The following is a 27873-nucleotide window of genomic DNA, read 5'->3' as shown; positions in this document are numbered from 1 at the left end:
AGGCCTCAGTTCTAATTCATTTCCCGACAAATGCACTTGTAAAAGCGCCAATGCTCCACACGTCGGTCCGCGAGTCTTAGAAAACTTCCAGAGGGGAAAAAAAGCCATCCACACGGCTTCACCACCACCTTCGAGCAGGTCTCCCGGCTCCCAAGGCCGGACCCTCCCCGGCCGCACTCGCGCGGGACCCCGGCCGCGCGCCCAAGCTAAGCGCGTGCGCACAGGGCCGCGCGGCCGCCCCGCGCAGGCGCCGTAGCCATTTCCGGGATCTGTCAGCCGCTCCCTCTGGGCCTCGGTCCTCCGCCCGCGCCCGCCGGAGCTTGTTCGCGTCGACTGACCAGAGTCCGCGAATTCTCCGCTCCGAGCCGGTCCGCCCTACCCCGATCCCAGGTAAGGGACAACAGGGCGAGCTCCTGGCCCTGTTGGCCTCCACTGGCCCGGCCTCGCACCGGGCTTGAACTCGCGGGGGCGGTGAGGCGGGGGCTTAGGCCGCGGGGCCCAGGGGCTGAGGGGCGGGCCGGGTCTCCTGGTCCGGCCTCCGGAGGGGGCGGGGGATCCCCATTCTCCCTGGGGCCCGCCGAGCCCCTGGGGTTCCCATACACGCACAGATCGCTTCTCTCGAGATTTTCCAGCTCCGAGCCTCCCTCAATGCCAGAATTAGCGGCTCCTTCACCTGCGCTTCCGTAGCCCTGTTCGCTCTTGTATGATGGGCATTTGTCAAAATCTGTAAAATTGTAAATTAGGTGACCTTCCCGCTAGTCGAGCTTCACGACGGAACATTCCTTTCTTTAGCGTCTAGAATAGGTACTGCGCGCGGTGGGCGACCCTGGAATGTCCCGCTCCTGTCTAGGGCAGCCCTACAATCTTTTAGCTCTTGGGGAGGGGGACTCCCGAACTCAAGAAAGACCCTCCCCCCGAGTTCTTTAAGCTTCCTGCGCTCGAGTGCCGCCTTCTCCTAAGTCAGTATTGCACAAACCCGCCCCTACTCGCTCCGTGGAGCCTTTTATGTAGCCCCTTTCACGTTCCAGCCCCTCCAGTAGGACGGCCCATATTCCAGTCCCGGCACCACCACTTCGTTGGGAAGATTGCTTCTCTGAGTCCCCGTTTCCTCGTCTATAGTAGGAAGGTCCTTAGGGCTTTTTTTTTTTTTTCCTTTTATCAAGTGAGTTTATTTGCGTTAATTGCCTAGATTAGTACCTGGCCCAGAGTAGGTGCTTAGTAAATATTAGCTATTCCCACTGTTGTGGGCGTTCTGTGCATATCTATCTTCCCTTCCTTTCCTAACTCCTGCACCTCCGCCCAGACTTGAGAACCAGGAAAGTGTCAGATGTATTTATGTTTCTGGCCCTATCCCTGTACTTAACTACACTGCTGGGAACATGGTAGACACTTAATAAATTGTAGCTTAGAATCTTTGATCGGAAAGCCATCTGTTCTCACTGCAGCTCTAGAACTTGAAGGAAATGCTAACCTACTTTTATCTACTTCAACTCATTGCCTAAATTACTGAAGTAATCCTAGTTCTGCTCTTTTCTTTTTTTAATCAATTTTATCTCACCTTTTGGTTTCAGGTAGGACCTGGGTTTTTCAGATATCTAAGGGAAAAGGAGAGGGTATCAGTCTGGGGGGTGTTTTTGCCCAGTTAGGGAGTGGGTGTAACTGGCTTCCTACCACAGAGTAGTCTGAAACCTTCCAAGGTTAATTCATCTACTTATCACAGTTAAAGGAGTGGATTATCTTGGAAAAATAAAACACTTGCATGGAGGAAGAGTGGTGGTATTTTGATCTAGTTAACTAATCGTATGCTGAAACAAATTCTGCATAAAGAGGTTTAAAATGATCTGCTGGTGAGGCTGGTGCCTGGCATTGAAACCTGGTCTCCGAATGTTGTGGAGGGTGTGGTGACCTTGTTGGAGTACCTGGGATTGCTGGGTTGGGTAATGAGAGCAATTAGAAACTGGATGAATCACAGTGTTGGAAACTGACCCTAAACAGATAACTGAAATCTTCACTGTACAAATGCTTTCAGGCTTCAGGGCCAAGAATTCAAAATATATGTAGATATTTCCAATTTCAGAGGATAATAACCAGCGTGTGCTTCTAGAGATGGTTCAGAAGCCTTGGATCAAAGGAGGGAAGAGAACTCATTCATCTCTTTTGGACTAGGCTTTTTGTACCACATGTTTTCGCATGTTATCTCATTTAATTCTCATAGCTACAGCCTTGGGATGTCAGTGACATGACCATTTTACATATTTTTTTTTTTAAATGAGATTTAGAGATGTTAGGTGACTTGCCCTGGGTCTCATAGCCAGTATGTGACCAAGGCAGGATTCAAACCCAGATCCCCTTGGCTGCAGAGTCCGTGGCAACCAAACATCAGAATGACTGTACTCAAAGTGATAGGTAAAGAAGTTAGGTTGTAGGGGGAGTGCCTGGAATCATACTGTAAATCATTGTAAGTTGTTTTTTCTCTCAGTGCTGTACAGTAAAAGCTTATCAATAGAAGCTTGTCAGATTTCATGTAACCATCTTTTTGTCCCTTTTTCTCCTGTCTACTCTCATTAAGACAGAGGTTTTCAGGTTTCACTTAAATATTAATCACAGTTTAGAATTAGAATTATCATGCTATGACAGAAGGTATCTTTTTCTTGGTACAGAATTCAAGCTGTAACTCTCCTGCACTCAGAGTTTGATGAATACAGACCGTGTTTACTGGGTGCCTTATAAATTTGACAAACATGAATATTGTCTTACTCTACAGACTTAAAATACCCACATGATTATAAATGAAGTACAGGTCTGAGTGTATGTCCAAATATGGAACTTGAGTGATATAACAAATTTAGAAATGCAATTTTAGAAGTAATTATGCCATTATGTAAATGTTTACCTCTTTTGAAAGCTTTGATACTTCACTTAAAAAACTGGGTTGAGGAATGGTGGCAGGCTCAGTCAGTGGAGCATGTAATACTTGGGATTGTAAATTCAAGCCACACTTTGGGTGTAGAAATTACTTAAAAATAAAATAAGTCTTTAAAAAAAAAACTGAGTTAAAGAATGAGAAAGTCTTTGCAACTGTTCTGTTTTAACTATACATGAAATATGTGCTTTTATTGCATGTAGATAGTCACACTGAATTATTTGTAGGCCAGTTTTGTTTTAATTAACAAATGAGCCTATAAAATATGGCTTTTGAACTAAATTGCTTTTAATTAAGGAGATATTTGTGACACGGTATGTTATTTTGAGTAATATGAGTAAAACCTGTTGTGATGGGTAAGCATCTGATACCAGATGTAAGAGAGAATCATGCAGTGAGCATCTGGAAGTTTGTTTTAAAAAACATATTAAGCAGCCTCATTTGAATTCATTTAAAACAGTTTTGTTCTTTTTAAATTTTCAGTTAGAGGCTTTTTCTTTACTTGTGAGTTGCAGTTTGCTTTCTAGAACATGTAAGAGTAAAAAACCAGTGACCTAAATATCTTCACTGAAGAATAGAATATGAAACACATTTCTCTGCCAGTTCAAGATATCATATGTTTTATTTAAGGGTGCGCTGAATCTCTTTTGACCTTTGGATTTCTTTACAACAATTAACAGAGACATTTCTTCTGCTTTCCACTGAGATTGATTTCTGCTTTGTCTGCTGAACTTTGTTCACTTCATAATCTTCTGCTGTCCTTTCCATTCATTTCCTATTTACGTCAGAATTCCTATCTTACATTTCAGTCTCCACCGTAGGTTAAAGACTTGTACTCATGTGTATTGAAATTTCAGAGCGTTGTGTGAGTGCCTCTTAGAAATGATAAAGGGGGGGCGCCTGGGTGGCACAGCGGTTGAGCGTCTGCCTTCGGCTCAGGGCATGATCCCAGCGTTGTGGGATCGAGCCCCACATCAGGCTCCTCCGCTGTGAGCCTGCTTCTTCCTCTCCCACTCCCCCTGCTTGTGTTCCCTCTCTCGCTGGCTGTCTTTCTCTGTCAAATAAATAAATACAATCTTAAAAAAAAAAAAGAAAGAAATGATAAAGGGGAGGAGGATCTGGGTGCTTTTTAAAATTCAGTGTCTCATTTCAGGTAATGGTTGCCTCTTTGGTGGATCTAGTTTGGGTATCTATGATAATAGAGAATTTTATTTGATTTTTAATTTAATGATGTATCACAGATTCCTGCTTTTCATTTTCAGTAAAAAGTTTAAAGAGCAATGTAACAAACATCTCTATAGTATACTCTCTGTGTAGATTTACCAGTTGTTGACATTTTGCCAAATTTGCTCTTTATAAATCTACTTGTTGTCCTGAACTATTGAAAATAAATTACAGAAGACATCATGACACTTCATCCCTAAACACTTCACCGTCTTTATCTCTTAAGGGTTAGAACATACTCCTATCTAATGGCAAACAGAGTGAAGACATTGAAAATAACTCCATATTGTTACGTAATTTAAATTCATGTTTTCCTTATTGTACAAAATATGTCTTTTATGGCTATTTTAAAAATATAGATTACAATCAAGTTTTGAATTTTATTTTCATTGCTCTTTTAATCTAGGATAGTCTGCCTCACACCCATTGCCTTTTTGAATAGTCCAGGCCAATTGGTTTATAGGATGGCGTATATTCTGGTTTGAACTGTTTATTTCCCCTTTGTGTCATTTGACTAATTCTACTCCCCTGTAGTTCCTCTAAACTGGAAAGTAGGTCTGGATCTTGATTAGATTTAGAGCAGATATGTTTGGCAGAAATACTCGATAGATGGGTTGGCCGTATTACCAGGTTTCTCCAGGATGGTCCTGTGATCTGTTGTCACAACGTAATTAATAATGCCCCTTTTTGCTTTCTTAAAAATTTTCTGGTCCGGATGATAAATTCAGTGGTCACTGTTTTTAAGTCATGATGTGTACTTCCTGTTTCCTCTCATCAGGAAGCCCATCAGATTAGATTGTTCCAGTCTTTTCAATAAGTTTGATCCCTTGGTTAAGGTGGTGACTGCCAGATTTTCTGGTTGTTAAGGCTCATTTTTCTCTCTTTGAAATTAGTAAGTAATCTGTGGGATGATAATTTGAGATTGTGTGAATATCCTGTACCCCAGCAATCTTTAACCATGGTTTTAGAGTCCCTTGATGACCCTTGACAGAATAAAGTATACATTGGCGGTTTCAATGGTTGTTGTATTTAAGTGATGAAGTTTTGACATTGAGGTTGATCTTTTATTGGGACAATAATGTTTTATTTATCCCCAAACATTTTGGGATCCCCAGACAACTTAAATATGTGTTGTCTGCCATTTTAAATGCTTTTTTCTGTTGCTTATTACAGCTTTCTATCCTTTGAAAACACTAAGAATAATGTCCCTGCATCAGTTTTTACTAGAGCCAATCACCTGTCATGCCTGGAACAGGGATCGTACCCGTAAGTATGCTATTAATTTTACTCCTTGATTTTGGTGCCTTTGATGTATTTATACATAAGCAGTTTTTTAGGGATCACATATTTGTGTCACATGTGAAAAGGGCATGGACATGGATTCGGAAGGAAACTAGCTCAGTTGTTTGGTTTATAGATAAGAGAAACCAAGGCCTAGAGTTTCCAGTGGAAGGACTTTCCAGTGGTTAATGTTAGGGCCATTGCTAGCATCTAAGTCTTCTGGCTCCGTGTCTGTATCTTTTTCTACGATACCAGTGGAGAATGGTTTATATCAGAGGCATCTTTCATTGCCTTAAGAGCCCAGTGTCTCCAGTGGTTGTATAGTAATGTCACAGTCATCCAATATTTAGTGAGAATACTAGGACCTAGAATTAAGCTATTACAGAGACGTATAGTTTTCTCCCAATGTGCTAAGAGCAGTATTAGCTAATATTTACTATATTATTTGTAATAAGCTTGAGTTTCTAGTTTTCTAGCTCCAACCAACTAGAAAAGGATGGAAAAGACTCTTAGAAGTAGGCACAGTACAACAAACAAAATGACAGAGTATATAAGAGGGAGGCCAAAAAAAACCCTAAAAACAGAGACAGAAGTGTAGTAGTATACCCCTGAGTTATTTTTAAAAATTAAATTATATTCACTGTCTTCTTTAAAATAAAGCTTTATTGGGGTGCCTGGGTGGCCCAGTCGGGTTAAGCATCTGCCTTTGGCTCTGGTCATGATCCCAGGATCCTGGTTTGGAGCCCCGCATCAGGCTCCCTGCTGAGCCTCTTCCTTTGCCCCTTGCCCTCCACTCATGCTCTGTCCCTTGCTTTCTCTCTCTCAAATAAAATATTTTTTAAAAAAAGAAAAATAAAATAAAGCTTTATTGAGATATACGTCACATAAAATTCACCCTTTTAAAAGATAATGTCAGCAGTTTTTAGTATATTCCCAGTTATGTAATAATACCACTGTCTAGTTTCAGAATATTTTCTGTCACTACAGAAAGAAACTCTGTACCCATTAGCAGTTATTCCCAGTTTTGCTCAAAACTGCCAGTCTTAGGCAACTACTAATCCACTCTGTCTGCATGGATTTGCACACTCTGGACATTTTGTATAATGGAATCATACAATATGTGGCTCTTTGCATCTAGCTTCCTTCACTGACCATAATGCTTTCAAGGTTTATCCATTTTGTACCATGTGTAGGTACTTTATTCTCTTTTATGGCTGAATAATATTTTATAGACATACCATATATTTTGTTTAAGATTTGTTTATTTATCCTAGAGAGAGAGAGCATGCACACGTGCAAGTGGGGAGACGGGCAGAGGGAGAGAATCTTCAAGCAGACTCCCTGCTGAGTGCAGAGCCCAATGCGGGGCTCGATCTCACAACCCCAAGATCATGACCTGAGCCGAAATCAAGAGCCAGATGCCCGACCTACTGAGCCACCCAGGCGCCCCCTAGACATACCATATTTTCATCGGTTTATTCATCAGTTGGTAGACATTGGGGTTGTTGCCCCTTTTTGGCTATTACAACTAACACTGCTGTGAACATTCACATACCAGTTTTTATGTGGACATATGTTTTCAATTCCCTAGTTTATAACCAGGAGTTGAATTTCTGGGTCATATGGTAACTGTGTTGAACATTCTGGGGAGCTGCCAGACTGTTTTCAAAATGGCTGTGCCATTTTACATTCTCACTAGTAGTGTAAGAGGGTTCCAGTTTCCCTGTGTCCTTGTCAACACTTGTTATTGTCTGTCTTTTTTGTTATATCCCTCTACGCACTATATGCTAGTAGGTATAAAGTAGTATCTCATTGTAGTTTTGATTTGCATTTCCCTTTTGATGACTAATGATGTCGAGCATCTTTTCACATGTTTTTTGGCTATTTGTATATCTTCTTTGGAAAAGTGGCTATTCAGATCCTTTGGCTATTTTTAAAATTGGATTGTCTGTTTATTGTTGAGTGGTAAGAGTTCTTTTATATACTCTGGATACAAGTCCCTTACGCAATATATAATTTACAAAATCTCCCATTCTGTGGGTTGTCTTTTCACTTTCTTGATCATGTCCTCTGAAGCATGAAAGTTTTTAGTTTTGATAAAGTCCAGTTTATTTTTTCTTTTGTTGCTATGCATTTGCTGTTGTATCTACGAAACTATTTAATTCAAGGTCACATCTTTGTGTTTTCGTCTAAGAGTCTTACAGTTTTAGCTCTTATATTTACATCCTGAATCCATTTCAAATTAATTTTTGTATAAGATGTGAGGTAGGGGGCCCAACTTCATCCTTTTGCATATGGCTCTCCATTTGTCCCAACACCATTTGTTGAAGACTGTTCCCTCTCTTGGTACCCTTGTCAATAATCACTTGACTGTAAATGTGAAGGTTTATTGGACTCTCAATTCTGTTTCATTGATCTTTATGTCTATCCTAATGTCAGGACCACATTGTCTTGGTTACTGTAGCTTTGTAGTAAGTTTTTGAAATTGAAAAGTGTGAGTTCCAACTTTGCATTTCTTTCTCAAGATTCTTCTGGCTTGGGGCACCTGGGTGGCTCAGTTGTTAAGCATCTGCCTTCAGCTCAGGGTGTGATCCCAGGGTGCTGGGATCGAGCCCCACATCGGGCTCCTCTGCTGGAAGCCTGCTTCTTCCTCTCCCACTCCCCCTGCTTGTGTCCCCTCTCTCGCTGGCTGTCTTTCTCTCTGTCAAATAAATAAATAAAATCTTAAAAAAAAAGAAAAAGATTCTTCTGGCTCTTCTAGGTCCCTTGTATTTCCGTATGAATTTTTAAGGATCAGCTTATTAATTTCTGCAAAGAAGCCAGCTGAGATTTTAATAGAGATTGCTTTCAATCTAATATGTAACATGACAGGATGGTGAATCTAGAGCTCATATTTTGTGATCATGTCACAGTTTCATAGCTGAGTTTCCTATGTCCTCTGTGTCTACCATGTAAAAATGGGTTTGGGGAGTATTTCCAGTTATTTTTAGTAGAAAGTTATTGTTTTCATTTAAACTACTTGATAAACTTAATATGTTAAGACATATTTTTGTTATTATAATTTGAAATTTATAGCATTTTTCAACTTTAGATTTAGATTTGGCTTTTGAAGCATCTTAGAAATTTAGAGAAATATATAAAACTGGTTTTGAGAAAGTACTTGAAGTCTTGGGATTTTAGAGCTAGATATTTATCTGGTTCCGCAGTTTAATCTGTAAAACAGATATAACTTTCCTAAGGAGGGAAGGGAAAGCTAATACAATAGAAGGGGGAAATAGTAAATGATCCAAAGTCTGCATCATAGATCCTAATTTTAATTTTAAGAAATCAGTGTTTTGGGTGTCTCAGTGGCTCAGATGGTTAAGCGTCTGCCTTCGGCTCAGGCTCAGGTCATGATCCCAAGGTCCTGGGACTGTTACCCGCATCGGGCTCTCTGCTCACCGGAGAGTCTGCTTCTCCCTCTCCTTCTACCCCTTCCCTACCCCCCACCCCTGGCTCATGTGCGCGCTCTCTTTCTCTCACGCTCTCTCTCTCAAATAAAATCTTTAAAAGAAAAAGAAATCAGTGTTTTGGGTTTTTTTTAATGAATTAGAAAGGGGGAAAATCAATATAAATTCAAAAGAAATTATCATATACATGTATATTTTTAATATTTCAAATTGATCTAAGAGATTTCTCATGAAAACAATTTTATTTTGTGATTCTTTTTGGCTTTATTGTAAAGGAAAGCTTTGATGTATTTTATGAGCAGAATCAAGTTTTTTTTGATAAATCGATAGTTTCAACCTGGGTGCATGATAGCAGTAATGAGAACGTATGAGCTATTTTCAGTGTTTCAGAAATTCTAACAGAAAATAATTATTTATTGCTAATAATGTTGGACAGGTAAACTAAAATGTCAAATATCTTTAGTATGGGCTAAAATTATATCAGCAAAGTTTGATAACATTGTTTAATTCTTACTGGTTAGAATCTTTACATAACAGTTATATATGGCTCTAATAAAATGAATATTTATTTTTTTAAAGATTTTATTTATTTATTTGAGAGAGAGAGTGAGAGATCCTGAGCAGGGGGGAGGGATAGAGAGAATGGCAGATTCCTTGCTGAGCAGGGAGCGTGATGCAGGAGTCAATCCCAGGACTCTGGGATCATGCCCCTAACTGAAGGCAGACGCTTAACCAACTCAGCCACCCAGGTACCCTAAAATGAATTTTTAAATTCAGTTTTTCTACAGAACATTTTAAAATAAGGGATCCAAGAAGAGGTAAAAATAATAAAAGGAATTTTTCAGGTGTGGATCTTGGGAACCATTTTTTTTTTTTTTTAAGATTTTATTTATTTATTCGACAGAGAGAGCCAGCAAGAGAGGGAACACAAGCAGGGGGAGTGGGAGAGGAAGAAGCAGGCTCATAGCAGAAGAGCCTGATGTGGGGCTCGATCCCAGAACGCCGGGATCACGCCCTGAGCCGAAGGCAGACGCTTAACCGCTGTGCCACCCAGGCGCCCCGGGAACCATTTTAAACAGATTTCTTACTCCTTCCTTGAATCTATTTTTAAGAAGCCAGCTGTCGGGATGCCTTGCCAGCTCATTTGGTGGAGCATGCAACTCTTGATCTTGGGGTTGTGAGTTCGAGCCCCATGTTGGGTGTAGAGATTACTTAAATAAATAAAATCTTTAAAAAAACAAAACAGGGATGCCTTGCTCAGTAGGGAGCCTACTTCTCCCTCTGCCTGCTACCCCCCCCCCCCCCCCGCTTGTGCTTGCACGCTGTCTCTCTCCCCCTTTGTCTCTCTCTAACAAATAAATAAATAAAATCTTTAAAAAAAAAAACACCCAACTGTAACATATCTCTTTTTTTGGTGACAATTTCAGGTTTAGGTGTTAACTGTTGACTTTTTTCCTCCAGAGATTGCTCTTAGCCCCAATAATCACGAAGTCCACATCTATAAGAAGAACGGGAGCCAGTGGGTGAAAGCTCATGAACTCAAGGAGCACAACGGACACATCACAGGTAAAGGAAGACAACCGTGAGCTTAGTATGGTACTTGAAAATCGAGCACTCGTCGTTAAAAAAAGAGCCTCATAAAGTAAGTCTACCATATTTAAAGTTGTGCAGCATTTACTGAGTTTCCTTCAGAAAACTCAAGAAAATCATCATCATAGTGATCTCAGTTTTCAAGTGCTTCTTTTAGCCCAGCTGGTCCACAGTACTCCGCTAGCCGATGGGAAGCACTGATCCTGCTCTGACGAGTGAAGAGCTTGGATGAAGTGACAGGATGAGAAAGTGAAAACTAGACATGTAGCGCGTCAGCTGTGGGAAAACATAAGCCAGACTGTGTTCCCAAGTGCTGAGGGGACTCAGTGTCTTCCAAAAGCTTTCTGTATGTTGTTTGTGAGGCGAGGAAGACATTCCAAAATACTGAAGAGGACAAAGAGTAATGTAACGAACACCCACATCGCCACCACCTAGAATTAACAACGGTGGCAGAACACTGAGGAAACAGAGCGTTAATAATAAGGAGTATTATTCAAGATAATGGTACAGTCTCCTCCCACTGCCAGTCCTGTTCCCATCCCCCAGAAGCAGTCTGTGATTTGGGATGACATTGTCCCAGTTCACTTAATACTTGTACGTACCCATACGCACGCGTAAGCAATCTTCAGTACCTCGGGCTGGTCTGTTTGCTACATAAATGGCACCGTGTTGTGCATCTCCAGCTTGCTTTTTGCATTTCACGTCGTTCCTGAGCTCTGTGTTGATCAAGTTTATTCTTTTTAACCCTGTGTAACAATTCATACCTCTTCTCTCCTCCGAAGGATGTTGAGGGAGTTTGCAGTTTTTCCTGATAGTGAAGTGCTAAGTGGAGCATCCCTGTGCAGCTGTCTTTGTACGTGCGTCAGCGTGTGTTTGTGGCAGACCTGTTGTACCCCTGGGGTGTGCCCGTGCCCAGCTGTGCTAGGCCTGGTCATACCGCCTCCATCCCAGGCCCCCGGTATGGGAGTGCTTCCCCCATCCCGCACGTACTTGCTACGATCAGATGAGTAAAAGGTTGTGTCTCCAGAAGTTGCATTTTCCTGATTAATAAAAAGATTGAGCATATTTTCTGATGCTTATTAGCCATCCTAGGTTTCTTTTTCAGACGTTACTCCTGACCGTTTTTCCATTGAGTTTTTATCTTTTTCTTGTTGATTCATAGAAGACAGGATGTTAAAGCATTGGCTCTGAGGCTGTTCCCTGAGTATACATTAGCCTTCATCTTTGACAAAAACTATCAATAGATGGATAAAGGTGGCGAGCAGAGCAGTGCTGGATTTCATTAAGCAGGTGTCAAATAAGGGAGGAGGAGCAGTAAGATAAAAACAGAGAATTTCTCTAATGTTTTTCAGAATTCAGTGAACCAGGGGCGCCTGGGTGGCTCAGTCGTTAAGCATCTGCCTTTGGCTCTGGGCGTGATCCCGGAGTCCTGGGATCAAGCCCCACATCAGGCTCCTCCGCTGGGAGCCTGCTTCTTCCTCTCCCACTCCCCCTGTGTGTGTTCCCTCTCTCGCTGGCTGTCTCTCTCTCTGTTAAATAAATAAATAAAATCTTTAAAAAAAAAAAAAAATTCAGTGAACCAAATCCTGATACCAAATTTCCAGACAATGAATTGCTTTTTTGTGAAGTGATATCTGGCTGTTTTTAAAAGAACATATTCACGTACTGCTGTGTTCAGAAAGAATTCTTGTTCCTTGATCTTTACCACTATAACTTTTTCTTTATCTGTTTTCTGGCAGGGTTGATTCAGCCTCTTGCTTTGAATAGTTTGGTCAAGCACGTCAGAACTTACTCTGCGTAACTTTTCAATTACAAATTTGAGAGTCTTGGATTTTCCCTCTCTTCACAATGACATTTGCTCTTAAGTGGGCTGCAGAGTGACTGATAATTTTTTTTTTAATTGTGACCCTGGAATTTTGTCTCTGGTCCTCCAACATACTGATTAGCTTAAAGACATCCTTCCCTCCAACCAGAGAACAGCAGCATGTTTTGACCTCCTGCACCCTTTCCGTTGTATTCCCCAGCAAAAACTCGTGACCGTCCCTTCTTGTTTTTACTGGTGATTTGTGCGTGATGCTAGCAAGCGTCAGGCGCCACCTGACTCTGTTACTGAGCCAGCACGAAAGACATCATTTATAATTTCTATTTTTGTTGCTATTGCTTTCCCATGACCTTATTTCTATTAGGTTTGGCCTAGTTTCTTTACATTCCTTTGCCAGTGGCCTTATGGCCTAAAAATAAGAACATTCATACTTGAAGTTGGAATTTTAACATTAGGAAATACTTTTAAGTGAGGAAGGGCTAAGGTGAAAGACCAAAGAAATAGCCAAAAAAGTGAAATACATAGTTATGTTCTTTTCTCTTCTGCTTCTCTTTTGGAATTCTTTGAACTTGGGCCTGTTTTCATCCAGTTGCTCAAATGACGGGTTTTTTTTAGATCTGAAAAAACTGTAGTTGGAAAAATCTAAATATAACTCTGTGGCAGAAGACCAAGGATCAAACATAGTTTCTCAGAAAGATAGTAACTACAGAAAAAAAAAAAAAATCTTCTGATGTTTTCTAGAAGAAAAGACCAGTCAGTACCACAGAGAAAAAGAGTATGGTTAACATCAAAGAGATATCAGAGTTCTAGTGTTTGTTTCTGTGCGTTTCTTTTTTTGTGTTAAAAGTGATCACTCTCTTTAAAAAAAACATTTTACTATGGACAGTTTTAAACAGATAACATAAGAAAGGCAGAAGAATGTAGTGAGCCCCTGTATACCCACCATCACCCAGATTCAGCATTGACCACCTCACAGCCAACCTTGTTCTCAACTCACTTTCCTCCTCTTCCTCCAGTTTGGAAGAACATCCCAGACAGTGTATCGTTTCATATTTCAGTTTGTGTCTCTAAAAGAGAAGGTCTCTTCTTTTCCATAATAACTGATACACTAGTTTTGATGGGGACCTTAGTAAGGTGCACACACGGTTGTGATGAGTTGATCTGTCTCTTAAGTCTTTTGTTTATAGGTTCCCTTTTTTCCCTTTAACTTTGTAATTTATTTGTGAAGAAAACTGAGAAATCAGGTTGTTTGTCCTGTAGTGTTTTCTAGAACCTGGATTTTACTGATTCCAAGCCCATGGTGTTTTACATATTTTTCTGTCCTCATATTTCCTGTACATTGCGAGTTGAAGTTAGGGAGTTAGGAAGTTCTTTCGTCAAGGAGGCACATGGTGTCTAGTCATCGTTCTGTGATGTTAGCAACGGTCTGATCAGTGACCATATCCATTCATTTAGTAGTGGCTGCAGGTGGTGGTCCAAATCTGTCATTTCCTCTCTGTTAGCTGATCACATTTATGAGAGACACTTCCCTTCCTTCATCAACTGTTTGGCTACCTGGAGGTATAGTTAGTATGGAAAAAACAGGACAGATGCTTGATTCTCTCCCTTTGCCTTTAAAGTCTTCAGATGGAATTAAAATTTTTAAAAATTATATAAAAAACCCTAAAATTTTAAAATAAGAGCATAAAAAACAAGAGTAAATAAAAAGAGTTAAAAGCTTATATCATCTAAAATACTTTGAAGCTGTGACCGTTTTTACAGCTCCCATACTGAAATGAAAGATGTGGCTACAGGAGTAGAGTAGAAGTATAAAAGCAGAAGACGGTCCCTTCAGTTTTTTAGAGAGTATGGATCTATTGATTAAGTGCCTCATGCTTAAGCACCTGAGGAATTCTTATAAAACATAATATGTTTAATCAGAGGTGATCATATGGAATAAGGGGTGAGATTTTAGATTGTCAAAATCATCACAAAATCACTGAGGTTCTCATAATTATAAGGCAGTATTCTGGATGTTAGGGGACACATTTGTTTTCTATTGCTGTGTAACAAATACTGCAAACTTAGCAACTTAACCAAAGCACGTTTATTATCTCACAGTTTTTGTGGATCAGCAGTCCAGGCATGGCTTATCTGGGACCCCTGCTTAGGGTCTTGCAAGGTGTAATCAGTGTGTCAGCCAGGGATGAGTTCTCATCAGAGGCTTGACCAGGGAAGGATCCACTTCCAAGCTCCTTCAGGTTGTTGGTAGTAGAATTTCCTAGCAGCTGTAGGATTAATGTAATGTAATCTTGTCCACTAATCATGTACATCTAATCACCTTCCCAGCATTCCATTGGTTAGAAGCAAGTCACAGGTCCTGCCCACACCTATAGGGAGGGGACTTCCCTAGGTCTTCCCGCTACAGTAGTTTCAAAGACTTGCTTCTGATTGTCAAGAAGCTTGTAATCAAGTCAAGAAAACAAGACTTTCATAAAAATAACAATATTTTGCATCACACTTTGGGGAATTTATCATAGGTCATTTTAATCAGAACAAAAAGGTATGTTCCTGAATGCTTATTCCAATGTTACCTATTTTAATAAATGGTTAGAGACTAAAAACATTGAACAATGGGATGTTTGGGGAAATTATTATAATAAGATCAATTTTCTGAAATAATGCATAACCTGTACTGATTTATAAAAAGGAGAAGAAAATGTTTGCTGTAGTATTTTGGGGGAGAAATATGTATGGACATAAGAGTGGGGACAGGGCTTTATTTACTTCCTGCATGTCCCTTTGTGGTGTTTGTCTCTCTTGGATTTTGCATTTATAGTTAAAACTTAAAATCTAATAAAGGGCTGCAAAACTATCCTATAATGAATGGACTTGCAATCAAAATACACATCACTTAGAATACACTCCCCCATATCTTTTTCCCCTCAGTGGTGCAAATAATTGAGCAGACTATTCCTGTAGGTGAAAGAATGAATGAACTCTTCATACAACTAAAGTCACTGTGAGTTGTGACCATTGGAAACTTTGATTTATATTCATCTTTTTTCCATATGTTAAGAATGATAGTGATCAATTTTTAGGGAGATATCTATAATAAAAATTTATTAGTTGGGATGCCTGGGTGGCTCAGTCAGTTAAGTGTCCGACTCTTGATCTCAGCTCAGGTCTTGACTGCAGGGTTTGAGTTCAAGCCCCATGTTGGGCTCCATGCTGAGCATGGAGCCTACTTAAAGAAAAAAAAAAGAATTTATTAGTAACATTTCTGCATGTTCAATGTGAAATTGTATTTATAGAAAGTATCTCATCATGTAACTACAGAACGATTGAGCCCTAGCGGATTTTACTCTTGGTATATAACAAACTGATCTTGACTTTGGGATCCTTCACGGAGCCATCAAATAAGTAAAAGTCTGATAAATATGAAGAATAACCCAAACATATTTAGATCTCTTCCTCGTTTAGATGCAGAGATACTCAAGGACTCTTTCTAGGACCTGTAGCATATAGAAAATAGGTTAATTGAAATGACCATGACCCCCCGAAGAGTATATAATGAGTCACAATTTATATTTTTGCCTCTCTTTACTGAAGATTATTTCAATTTACCCTGGTGTTTTATTTAGATGTCACGTAGCAGATTTTCAGTTAATATCTTGGAGTGAGGTCTGTTAATGAATGAAAGTACTTTTTTAAACCCCCCAAAAATCTAATAAAGAGAAAAGAAAAAGGTCTTTGATACCAGATAACTTTAGGAACCTCTGAGTGGGTGGTAGAATGCCCGTTTAGCTTTGTAACCTCCACCATCATAGAACAGCTCTGTTCTGCCTGGCCTCATGTAGGATCCTGAGTTCAGAACTTTGCAGAGAAACCTTGCCTTTGCGTGTGAAGTAATGATCAGGACCATAGATGGGGGGAAGGTTGGGGCTGGGGAGGAAGATACCAAGCCCACATCTAGCCTCGCCATGGCAGTGCCCACCTGGCTGTTTCATGTCTCCTGTCATTGGCCAGGCAAAGCAGATGACGCCACGTCTCACTTGCAGGTATCGACTGGGCTCCCAAGAGTGACCGCATCGTCACTTGTGGGGCAGACCGCAATGCCTATGTCTGGAGTCAGAAAGATGGTGTCTGGAAGCCAACCCTGGTGATCCTGAGAATTAATCGTGCAGCGACTTTTGTCAAGTGGTCCCCGCTAGAGAACAAATTTGCTGTGGGAAGTGGAGCACGACTCATTTCTGTTTGTTACTTTGAGTCTGAAAATGACTGGTGAGCTATATCTTGAGTATTTTTCATTTCTCTCTGTGGAATTATACATTTGGACCACTGTGTTCTTGGTGACTTCTTGAAGCACTGGGTGAAGGCTTAACTGTAACTTCAGTGTTTCCTCATCTGGAGATCTTTTTTTTCCTCTGAAGATCTCCATTCCCTTTGAGCATTTTTCCTTCTTACACGCATGTTGAGTCAAATCTCACATCTTCTCATGTCCATACTGACCTGTGGCCCCATGTTCTGATCTCCTAACTGGTAGGTTCTAGAAGATGCTACTACTCTTCTCATTCTGTGCTGTCCAAATTGTTTTCGTACTCTTACAGGTAAATCATAAACTTGAGAGATTCCCAGGCATGACCTGAAGAATAATTTTTTTCCTCACTATCTGTCCATGTAAAATATCTAAGATTCCTGCAGATAACAATGTACTCCTTTAAAATTTATTGGCTAACCAGATCTGTGTCTTGGTATAATGTTTTATTCATTTAAACCTTTGGAGTAAAAATTGACCAGAATCTTGGAACTCTCGTCAGCCTGTTCAGCTTTCTGTATAAATCACTTGTAGCTGAGCCACTCAAAATACAGAATTTTATTTTATGGCCAAGTAACTCACCTTAACTAATCCTTCTCGCTTACTTTGATAAGAAAACGACTCTGCTCTGTGTGACGAGCATTCACAAAGGATGGTAAATAGCCTTCAACGTGGAATTGTCATGCAGTACGATCTGGCAGTGTTTGTATTTGCATTAAAAATAGCAGGGTACACATTACTCTTTGTGTCAGTGTTACTGTTTGCTTTCTGCTGAAACAGTGAAAGGAACAGATTATATTATGTTTTGCGAAATTTAGTGAAATCTCACAAATTTTGATTCTTTGGAGAGTCTGTGAATTTGCAACAAGATTAAATTATGAATTTAAGACCTGCATTTTTCTTTCAAGTGTGTGTAAAAATAAGCCTAACAAAATGTTTCCTGCCAAAAATCATTTTAAGAGACTCACTGTAATGAATAGATAAAAACTTTACTTCCTAGGTAACGTTCAACCTCAGAGATTGCTCACATTTTTATTCATTGAAAAATAGTCTCAAATATAGGCAATTGGGCTGTTCTGTAGTACAAGGTATTGTCATTTGAACAAGCTGTGTGTTCAGGGGAGTTTCTCAGCTTTAGAACATTTCACTGGTGTGATGTGAGTACTTTCAAACAGTCTCTAAAAGCCTTTAAAGAAACTGCATCATAAGCAAGTCAGAATACTATTTTTCAGAAGGAAGTTTTTTGGATAGGTTCCTGAGAGAAAGATTCTGTGGAAAAGCAGTTTGGCATTCAGGGATGGGCGTTCGGCTCGATATTGAGTCTCTCAGCTCTGAAACAGCAGAACATGATGGGTTTTTAAGCAGCAGTTTAGGGGCAGAAATTGAATTAGTGAAGCCAGAATAATGACTGATCTCAGATATAAATAAACTTTTCAAGTGGAGCGAGAGAATTCGTTAGAAAGTCCAACAAGAGGTTGCGATTTTCTTGGTTATGATTTCTCTGAAAAATAATAATTTGCAGCTTCACAGAGATGTAGAAAGGAAATTGAGCTATTTTACAAGCCAAACTTAAAATGAAATAACAGGTCACTGAGTATTTGTAATAAAAATTTAAGTAATTTCAAACCCCATATTTTATTTTAAAGGTTAAAGTCACGTGTAATCTGAAACTCCATGAACAGTATCCAGAGTTAATCCATAAATATAGTTACTCTTGGGGATCCCCTGGCCAGGAAGGTTCAGAGCTGGCTGCTGTGATAAGAATGTCAAAGCCTAAAAGACAGAATAGAAAGGACTATTTATGGCTCTTCTCCCTCTCTCCGTTCCTCTCTCTGGCAGAGGACCTGCACGCCACGTGTGTATCACCTGACACACCTTTGTCAGGCCCTTTGGAAACTGTTGCTCGATGTGTGGATAAACTGAAACGGATTTTCTCCTTTTGTAGGTGGGTAAGCAAGCACATTAAAAAGCCAATTCGCTCCACGGTCCTCAGCTTGGATTGGCACCCCAACAATGTTTTGCTGGCAGCAGGATCATGTGATTTCAAATGCAGGTGGGAACAAATGAGAACTGATAGATTGATCTGTTCCTTGTTCATCTTTCAAGTATTTTTCAGGTTCCTTTTCTTTGCAAGGTACGGTGCTAGGTACCGTGAGGGACTCAGAGATGGAAGGAGCTTGTGATCTAGGAAAGCAAGCACAGAAGTCACGGAGGGGGAAGGAAGTGGACTTGGAGGTGTGCCGTAGGAGGGAGCTGCGCGGGTGGGGCCGAGGAAGTTTTCCTTGGGCAGAACATAATGTTTGGAGCAGGGGTATGGTAGCCCTCGGACTATGGTATTATTTCTCATTTCATAACCCAGGCAGAGACTCGGCAAATTCCAGGCTGAAGCTAAGATGAATGAAAGATAGCTGAACAGTGCTCTGCTGAGCTATGACTGTGTTCTTCCTTTTCAGTTCAAGCTTTTTATTTGTTGGTAGCGTGAGGCTAGAAGAAACACAGCCACTTTGCTAAGAGCTTTAAGGATCATATGGTGTAACTGCTTTTTACGGTTATTCTTTACCAAGAAGGCTTTTTTTCCCTTAGCCAAAAGAGAAGCAAATAAGTGTTACTTCACATTGACAGTGTGGTGGGTTGGGAGATGGGATGCATCTTTCTTTAGTAGGTTATTTGGAGAATTTCCAGAAAACCTGGCCTAGTGATTTATATCCAAGAATATCCAAGGGTTTGGTGTTTTGTTTTATTTTTTTAAGATGTGTGTGGGAATTTGGCTGTGGAATGGGGATACAGCGGCGTCAAGGCCGTCTTTGGAAAAAGATTGGTTCTCCTACTTAAGAACCAGTGTTAACAGCATAGACATCCTGTGGGAGAATTCAGGAGTTTTGTTGTCCGATGTGTTGCCCAGAGTCATTCCAGCTCCCTTGAAGGATAGAACTGAATGATCCGTACCACTTGAATTATCGGGCTATGTCTGAAGAATCTGGTTATGAAAATTCTTTCGATAATATTAATTTCCAGAAATAAACTTTGCTTTGACTTGTGGTCCTGTGGGTAAGAGTCTGTTCAATTCGTGCTCTGGGGTTTGCAACTGAGAACCACCCGTTCTGTCCCAGCCTCTGATGACTAGAGCAGTGGCCGTTGTGATGCTGACTTAAGGCCCAGCAATTCTCAGACTCATAGAGGACAAACTGACGGGTGCCAGAAAGAAGGAGGGTGAGGGGCTGGGCAAAATGGGTGAAGGGGAGTAGGAGGTACGGGCTTCCAGTTGGCAGAGTAAGTCACAAGGATGACAGGGAACATAGGGACCCTGCAAGAGCGTCTATGGTGACAGATGGTAGCTACACTGGCAGTGAGCCTGGTGTAAGGTACAGAGAAGTGAATCACCATGTTGTATACCTGAAACTAATGTAATAATGTGTCAGCTGTATTCAAATAAAAAAAAAGTAAAGCCCAGAGATTCCAAGGTCACGTCCTCTAACTTACCGGTAACCCACTGTGCCCTTCACCTCTCCAGGGCTACTGCTGTCATTGTCATTTTGGAGCAAATCTCTCAGCTCATTTTAGGGCGTCCTTAGGTCCAGAGGTTCTTGAAGAGAAGCTCTACCAAGTAGAAGTAGTGTTGGAGGGGGGTGGCTTCCGGGCTGCTCTTTCTCCCCCTGCTTCCTGAGTTCGGCATCCAAACCCCCTCACACACAGCTTGATGGAATTCGAGAGAGAAAGAGAGAGAGACTGCTGCCGGCCGGCCGTAAAGGACCCTCCTTCACCCCAGACGATAACCTGTCACAAAGACTGGACAGTGAGCCCTGACAGCGCGAGAGCCTGAGGGACAGCCTGCCCACTCCCTCCCTGGCCTCCCTTGGCTTCCTGTTTGCGTGTCCCCTTCTTTAAGTGGGCTAGTGCCATTGGTTTATTGCAGCGTGGCACATACTTTCCTCTCCTGCCGTGCGGCCGTGTGGGCTTCTGGAATAGTGTGTTGAAAACGGTAGTGAAGTAGAGCGGAAAGAGTGCTGCGCTCACTTAGCAAGGTCGGCCGTGTGCCAGGGAGGGGCGGCAGCAAGACCCTCCCCCAGAACGTGCGCTCCAGGAGGGACAGACTTTGTGCTCATTCCTTCCAGAACTGCACCCCTAGAGCAGGGCCCGACGCTTCGAAGGTCTCCGTGTATACCCTCTGATTGAGTCTGCACTTTGCCAGACTCAGATGGGCCTGTAGGCAGCCCTTAGAACCAAGTCTTAAGAGATTTGTGGATGTGACTTTGTCATGTTTTGCTTTTCAAAGATCCATCTCTGCCTTCTGAGACACCTTACGGCAGCTGCCTGGGGCCTGTTTCTGTATACATGTGTTTTCATTTACTTTTTCCTTCTTTCCTGCCCCTTAAACTTCAGAGTGTTTTCTGCCTATATTAAAGAAGTGGATGAGAAGCCAGCCAGTACACCCTGGGGCAGCAAGATGCCTTTTGGTCAGCTGATGTCAGAGTTCGGCGGCAGCGGCACTGGCGGCTGGGTGCACGGGGTCAGCTTCTCTGCCAGCGGGAGCCGCCTGGCCTGGGTCAGCCATGACAGCACTGTATCCGTTGCCGATGCCTCAAAAAGTGTGCAGTGAGTATTCGCCTTCTGCTGGAGTTAGTGGTTTGGGATCTCGCACCAGCTCGGCTAAGGCTGTCCTTTCCTGGCTGTAAGTTCAGGATGTGAGCGTAAAAATCTGACCCAGAACCGCAAGGCCACCTTTAAAGTCACAGACACACATTTAGATTGTCCCTTTGGGGAAATTGTAAACAGTTAGGTCTCACTTCCAGAAACACTTCTTAATGGAGGTGATGAGGGTAATGCCTTTGAAGGACCCTCCTGGTTTGCAGCTGATGAGAGTTCCTTCAAATAGCCAGTTTAGTCTGTTAGTGTGAATCCCTTACAACAGGTCAATGTCATCCAGCAGCCTTACGTAGGAGATGGTGTTCTTACTCTGTGTAGTCAGTGAATTTCATTCAGTCATACTGAAAGCCCTGATACCAGTTCCTCTGGAGTGTGCCGGAAGAACTTGAATTGCAATGACTCATTTGTGAGGGAGGCACCTGCCCAGCCGTAGGGAGAGCACCGGGCATCCTGTCACACGTCAGAATATCTGCTCATCATACGCTGGAGGAAGAGAGGGGATAATTGGAATTCTTTCCCCTTCTGAATCTTTGTTCTCTCCTGGTGAATCCTTTCCATTGGCAGCTAAAGGTTACCCACCTTAAAAGGTTTCCTGACTTGTCAACCTGTGCGCTGAGAACCGGTCCCATCAGGTGTGTCTGTCTCCCTCCACTGCACGATGACAACAGAGTGACATTTCAGAGAGGATATTTTTGTACTAATTGGATTGAATTGGGTTTATTTTCTTTTTTCTTTTTAAGATTTTATTTATTTGACAGAGAGAGATAGCCAGCGAGAGAGGGAACACAAGCAGGGGGAGTGGGAGAGGGAGAAGCAGGCTTCCCGCGGAGCAGGGAGCCCAACGTGGGGCTCGATCCCAGGACCCCGGGATCATGACCTGAGCCAAAGGCAGACATTTAACGGCTGAGCCACCCAGGCGCCCCTATTTACTTTTTTTAACACCATAATAAATGGTATAGTCTTCCAGATTTCTGGACATGTATAGGCACTTACATGTCTTTTCATTTTGAACACAAATGGGATTATACTCTACATTTTTACAGTAATTTGTCTTTTGTCATTCAGTTTTGATGTCATGGTTATTTGATCTGTGTACAGTTTATTGTAATGCGTAATAAGCTCTTAGCATATGCTTATTACAATCCCTGTCTGCTCTCATATTGATTTATGATTTGGCTTTTCCGGTCCTGCAAGTCAGATTATATCCTCTACCCTTCCCGTTCTCGAACACAAATATTTCGTGTAGTAGGAGCCAGGTGTGCCACAGTAAGGCCTTCAGATGAGGTGTTAGGACTTTAATCCAATTACAGTGGTATTGGGAGGGTGGGGGGGTTCTCCTGAGATATAGTTTTCAAAATGCATCATCTTTTACATGAAGTTCTTTGATCCCGATTCATCAGCCAGCGTGTTTGCCCGCCACGTCTGTTGACCTCTTGGCCAGGTGCTGCAGCAGATAGCTATTAGGTATACGGGTCCACGCACCTCCCCCAGCTCCTCCCCCAGTGCCTGGCAGAGAACAGAGAATAGACTCTCCTAGACGTTTGTGCCCACCCTCCGGGAGCCCACGGTGAGCACGGGGCAAGGAGAGGATGGCAGGACAAGGCATTCAGTCGTGAGTGACAGTGACACGCAGAGCACTAGGTAGTCAGAGGAGAAGCCACTTTAGGCTGAAGCGGTCCAGGAATTCATGGAAGTGGTCAAATGAGAGCTGAGCTTCAGAGACCAGGGTGGACTTTGGTGGACAAGCAAGAGACAGCATGTGGGTAAAGGGTGTGGGAGCGAAGCAGAGATGGGAAAGAAGAAGGACTCTCTGGGGACCAGTTTGTCATGAGTGGGGGGCCTCAGAAGCAGGTGGGGCCCTGGGCCAGAGAGGGCCAAAGGCCTCTGTTTCTACAGGTGACTGACCCCAGGGCTGTGTCACGCTGGGGATTCCTGAAAGTACAGGTCATGGGGCTCCTTTTAAGCATAAGAGTTCGTTTTTACTGCACAAGCCCCTGTGAAAATGGGTCCTTTGTCATTCACAGTGTCTATAAAGAAGCTGCGTGGTCCGTTCCATCTCAGTTTAACAACTGTTCTTGTGTTCAGGGTCTCAACTCTGAAAACAGAGTTCCTGCCCCTCCTGAGCGTGTCATTTGTCTCCGAGAATAGCGTTGTAGCCGCGGTAAGTAATTCTCCTCATTCTCCCTTGCAGTAAATACACTGTATTGAATTCTCCAGAACAGGGACAGTGCGTGCTCTGTGACTGTGCACCGGCACAAACCTGAACGGCCTTTTAGAATAGCTAGCCTCGAAGAGTAAGAGACGCGCGTGGTGTGCCCGTTCTGCTGAGGGGTCGGCGGGTGGGCAGCGCACCCTCTGGCGCCTGACTGAGATCTCGTTTCAGGGCCACGACTGCTGCCCAATGCTCTTTAACTACGACGACCGTGGCTGCTTGACCTTCGTGTCCAAACTAGACATTCCAAAACAGAGCATCCAGCGCAACATGTCTGCCATGGAACGCTTCCGCAACATGGACAAGAGGGCCACGACCGAGGACCGCAACACAGCCCTGGAGACGCTGCACCAGAATAGCATCACGTACGTGCCACCCGGCTTCCTGGGGCCCCCGGAAGCCGCTGTAGCCGGGGCCCTGACCGGCTGTGGAGAAGCGTTCGCTGACGAGGATGCCTGTCTTCCTCTCCTTGTTTCCTGACTGGGTCCCGGTGGTGCAAGTTGTGTACCGTGTGCCCAGACGTTCCTTCAGGAACGGGAGCAGAGAGGAGTCTGTAGCCTCCCGACTACGGGCTCTTACTTTCAGCTTGTGACAGAGCGAGCCGCCCCCGCCTAGTCATTCTGTCCTTCGCGGTGCGGCTGGCGCGCGGCGTCCCCGGTGAGGAGCGCTGTCCTGCGGCGGACGGCGAGCTGGCGTGCCTGCCGACGCAGCCTCTTCCCGGGGCCTGCCTCCTCCAACGCTGAGGGAGAACAAAAGGAGACCTTCCTGAATGTTGTGGTCCTGTGGTAGTGACCGCATGACGGGAAGACTAGTTATACCCTGGTTGAAAAGGTAACTCTAGCTGTCATTTCAGCCGTGGAATTCAAGTGATGTGTACCAGTAAGATCATGTCATTAAAGAAACAGAATTCACTGATACATGGCGAAACCAAGGAGTTTCCTGACTTCGGTTTTTCATCAGGCATATGTGAACTGTGTTTTATCCAGAAAGCTTGGTTTTTTCTAAATCTAGAAGAGAAATGTAGTCTGTTCTTGATATTTTCCATGACTCTGGTCAGAGTTAGGTACCAGAAGATTTTCTCTTTTTGACTAGACCTTTTGTGTTGAGAGACTTTCATTGAGGTGATGATGGCGGGAACAAGAATGGAAACCTCTAGACTTTCTCTTTGAGAGAATTATTAAATGCAAGTTGTGCTTGTCATGTTCAGTGGAAAGGGCCGCTGGACTTAAAATAGGCCGAAATGTCTGCTCTGCTGGAAAGCAGTAACTTGAAGTCTTATCTGCACTTCTAGTTTGTCTCGAATGACTTTCAGAATTATTTCTCGTGAATTTCTCTGAAGCGTCTCTGCAGACTGTGTACCAGGAAGGAAACAGCTCTCGTTGCGTCTTCGAGAGTTTCTGGTTAAAAATAAAAAGACCCTTGCAGATTGGCATATTTGCTTTTATTTGCAGTTATTAAAATTGTTCTCTTTGCCCTTAAGCAGAGGGTCAGCACACTTCCTGTAAGGGACCAGAGAGTAAATATTCTAGGCTCTGAGGAGGTAGCCAGTCTCCGTCACAGCTGCTGACACCTCTGGTGGCACGCAGGCAGCCAATGGCAGTACATATAAAAATGCACGTGGAGGTGTTTCAATAAACTTTATGGACACTGAAATTTGAATTTCCACTTAATTTTCATGTCACGAAATAATAGTCTTAATTTTTTTGTAACCATTTACAATCGTTAAAGCTGTTCTTAGTTCACAGGCTGTACAGAAACAGGCCACATGTGCCATAGTTTTGCCATTTCCTTCCCTAGGTGGAATGTTCTAGACTTTTCAGAGGAGAAAGAAAAATTATTATTTTTTTTTTAAAGAAAAATTATTGTCTGAGCTATGGAATTTTCTTGAAAGTTTTTCAGATAATTAGGCTAAGACAGGTTGTTCCATTCATCTGTTGGTTACTTGGACTCGTGTGTCTGAACGTTGCTCATATTTACGGTGATTCATTTCAGATGCAGGGCGAGCTCTTGACTTACAGACCCTGCTTGTCTAGGAGGGCGATTTGGGAGTTTTTGTTTGGAGCCAGTTGAATTTCAGTCATGCTTCATCCTGCCTCTAGCTTGTTTTTGTTTTTAATTGTTTCCATTTTCGTCATTGCTGTGGTCCTGCCCACACTCTGCTCCCGGGCAGTTGCGTGCTGCCTGGCCTGGCTTGTCCTGCCTCTGCACGTCACACTAATTAATGTAGCTTCTTACCTTTTCAGTCAGGGCTTTTCTGGACATCCGGTCATAAGATGCGTTTGAATATTTTCTGCATCAGATCGCTGCAGCCTAGTATTGATGGACAACTTAATATTTAGGAATTGGGACTTCGTTGCCTTAAAACGCCCTTACACTATTAGCCAGGAAGGTTGGGGCCCACTCCCTCCACATACCTGACAGTCTCTCTTGTTTTTGCTTTTTTTCAGTCAAGTGTCTATTTATGAGGTGGACAAGCAAGATTGTCGCAAATTTTGCACTACTGGCATCGATGGAGCCATGACAATTTGGGATTTCAAGGTATTTTCCACTTTTCAGAAGAAACCTTGTTTGCGTTAAAACTCTTTCTGTGACAAGAATGTTTCTCATTTCTTGGAACAAAATGTCAAATCCAGTGCACATCAGAAACGGAGAACATTCGATTGTGGTCATTAAAACCTGAAAGTCTGGGCACCTGGCGAAGAGAAGCCAGTGCCTCTGTCTACACGGAGGAGTTGGGGGCGGGGGTCGCCAGCACTGCAGGGAAGAGATTGGCCTGAGCTGCATCGCCAGGTGCAGTGGCATCGTTTCGGGGGCACGCGGGCGTGGGGGGCGAGCTGAGTTGCAAGAGCAGCAGGTGCAGACCAGCTGAGCTAGGAGCATGCACCGTGTGTGAGGCACTGCCAGCGGTTTGGGCTGCGCTGTGGGTCCCGCGGAAGCACAAGATGCAGCTAGGAAGCAGGAGAGGCCGCTGGGCCGCGTCTGTGACAGCCAGGAGCTGGGCCCCAGCCAAATAGGGAAGCACCAGCCTGTCAGGTGCGGGCGGCCTGGGCTCTGGGCAGAGGCTGTGCGGTCCGGTGAACAAGTGAGGAGGATGTGACCCCCAGCTGTGGCAGGGGTGTGGCCCCGAGCTTCTGGACTGGAGGGAGATTGAGGAGGCCACATGGAAGGGCCTCGTGAGGAGCAAATGCAGGGGGACTCCGCACACTCTGGCTTGGGGATTGGACGGACAGTGAGCGAGATAAGGAGCCAGAGGGGAGCAGAGGGGGTAAGAGAGAATGGCTGCTGCGCGCAGCCCTGTGCATTTCATTTTCTCCTGGTTGTTAAGCCCCAAACAGGTAAATGTTTACAGTAGTTTGCTCCTCCCTGTGCATTTCCATGGTGTTTGGTTTCCCCCCCTCCTTGGGTGAAATACATAATATGGAAGAAAGCCTCCAGAATACTGTGGAGAAACAAACCGTCTTCCTCCAAAAGTTCCCCCACCCCCACCCCCCACCCTTTCCAGTGTGGCCATCGAGGCCCCCATGAAATTAGCTCCCAGAGCAGTTACACTCCGCGCTTTATTCTTTGATCCCTCGGGTCAAGTCCTGTCCTCTCCCTGTGTACGCGTGTTCGCGAGGAGGTCCCGGGGCAGCGTCCTTCAGTCCGTGTCCACCTTTGAGCACCTGCTGTGTGGCCTGTGTAAGCAGAGTGCCCGCCGCGAGGGCCTCCGGGCTGTGGTGAGAGGCACGGAACATGCACTCCGGCAGTTGTCACCAGTAAGCCGGTGGCCTGGCGAGGAAGCGCAGGCCCTGAGCCGGCAGAAGCGTCCAGATCCTCTGGTCGGAGCCATGGTGACAGGGCCGCACAGGGCTTGGAAGGGCCAGCAGGGGGCCCAGGCCTGGGAGAGCATGTTTCAGAGCTAGGTAGGCCAGATTGGGGGGGTGCGGGGCCTGCACATCAGTCAAGGGGGAGAGGGCAGTCGTGTGGGGCCAGGGGAAGTCCCCAAGACGACCGTCTTCAGTAACCCTCAGTGTTCTTCCTGCCCTTTCCAAGACCTTAGAGTCTTCTATCCAGGGCCTCCGGATAATGTGAAGCTGAGTGAGCCTCCCAGATCCAGCATGACAAACTGACAGACTGACAAACTGACCAACGCGCTGACGCAGCCCCGCCGTGTGCATGGTGGTGAGGAGAGCCAGCCGCAAGGAAACACTGAAGACACGTTTCGCGCAAATACCGTTTGTGTGTTTTGTTTGAATATAATTGGTGACAGTGTTGGTTTTTGAAAAGCAGCAGTGATTTGGGTTTGTTCTTTGTTTTTGCTATTTCATTCCATTCTTGACCAAAGCTTCTCTTTAAGTAGTTTATTATGGAAAATTGTCACACTAACTTAAAGGAAAGGGTGGGAGATACATCAATTGTCTGCTAAACAATTAAATAAAAATACCGAATGTG

The 27873-nt window shown here is 43.4% G+C and overlaps 1 protein-coding gene across 1 annotated transcript; it reads left to right on the top strand.

Annotated features, from left to right (window-relative positions):
• The first annotated feature begins 249 nt into the window (after positions 1–249).
• ARPC1A (actin related protein 2/3 complex subunit 1A) lies at positions 250–27873 on the top strand. Its single transcript, XM_026516247.4, has 10 exons — positions 250–390; positions 5321–5413; positions 10339–10443; positions 16330–16552; positions 18532–18639; positions 20967–21179; positions 23316–23391; positions 23614–23807; positions 25890–25980; positions 27475–27873. Exons 2-10 carry the CDS (start codon positions 5350–5352, stop codon positions 27511–27513), a joined length of 1113 nt encoding a protein of 370 aa, XP_026372032.1. The 5' UTR covers positions 250–390; positions 5321–5349; the 3' UTR covers positions 27514–27873.

This window comes from Ursus arctos, unplaced genomic scaffold (genome assembly GCF_023065955.2).
Source record: "Ursus arctos isolate Adak ecotype North America unplaced genomic scaffold, UrsArc2.0 scaffold_2, whole genome shotgun sequence".
NCBI lineage: Eukaryota > Metazoa > Chordata > Mammalia > Carnivora > Ursidae > Ursus > Ursus arctos.
The sequence above is the reverse complement of the archived record's forward strand: the minus strand, read 5'-3'. Positions and strand labels throughout refer to the sequence as shown.

Bases quoted from the DNA above. Each gene is read 5' to 3' on its own strand.
- ARPC1A (XM_026516247.4), top strand. From the start codon at position 5,350: ATGTCCCTGCATCAGTTTTTACTAGAGCCAATCACCTGTCATGCCTGG. The intron at 10,444-16,329 runs GTAAAGGAAGAC...TCTCACTTGCAG, and splicing joins GCACAACGGACACATCACAG to GTATCGACTGGGCTCCCAAG. The intron at 18,640-20,966 runs GTGGGAACAAAT...CTTAAACTTCAG, and splicing joins TCATGTGATTTCAAATGCAG to AGTGTTTTCTGCCTATATTA.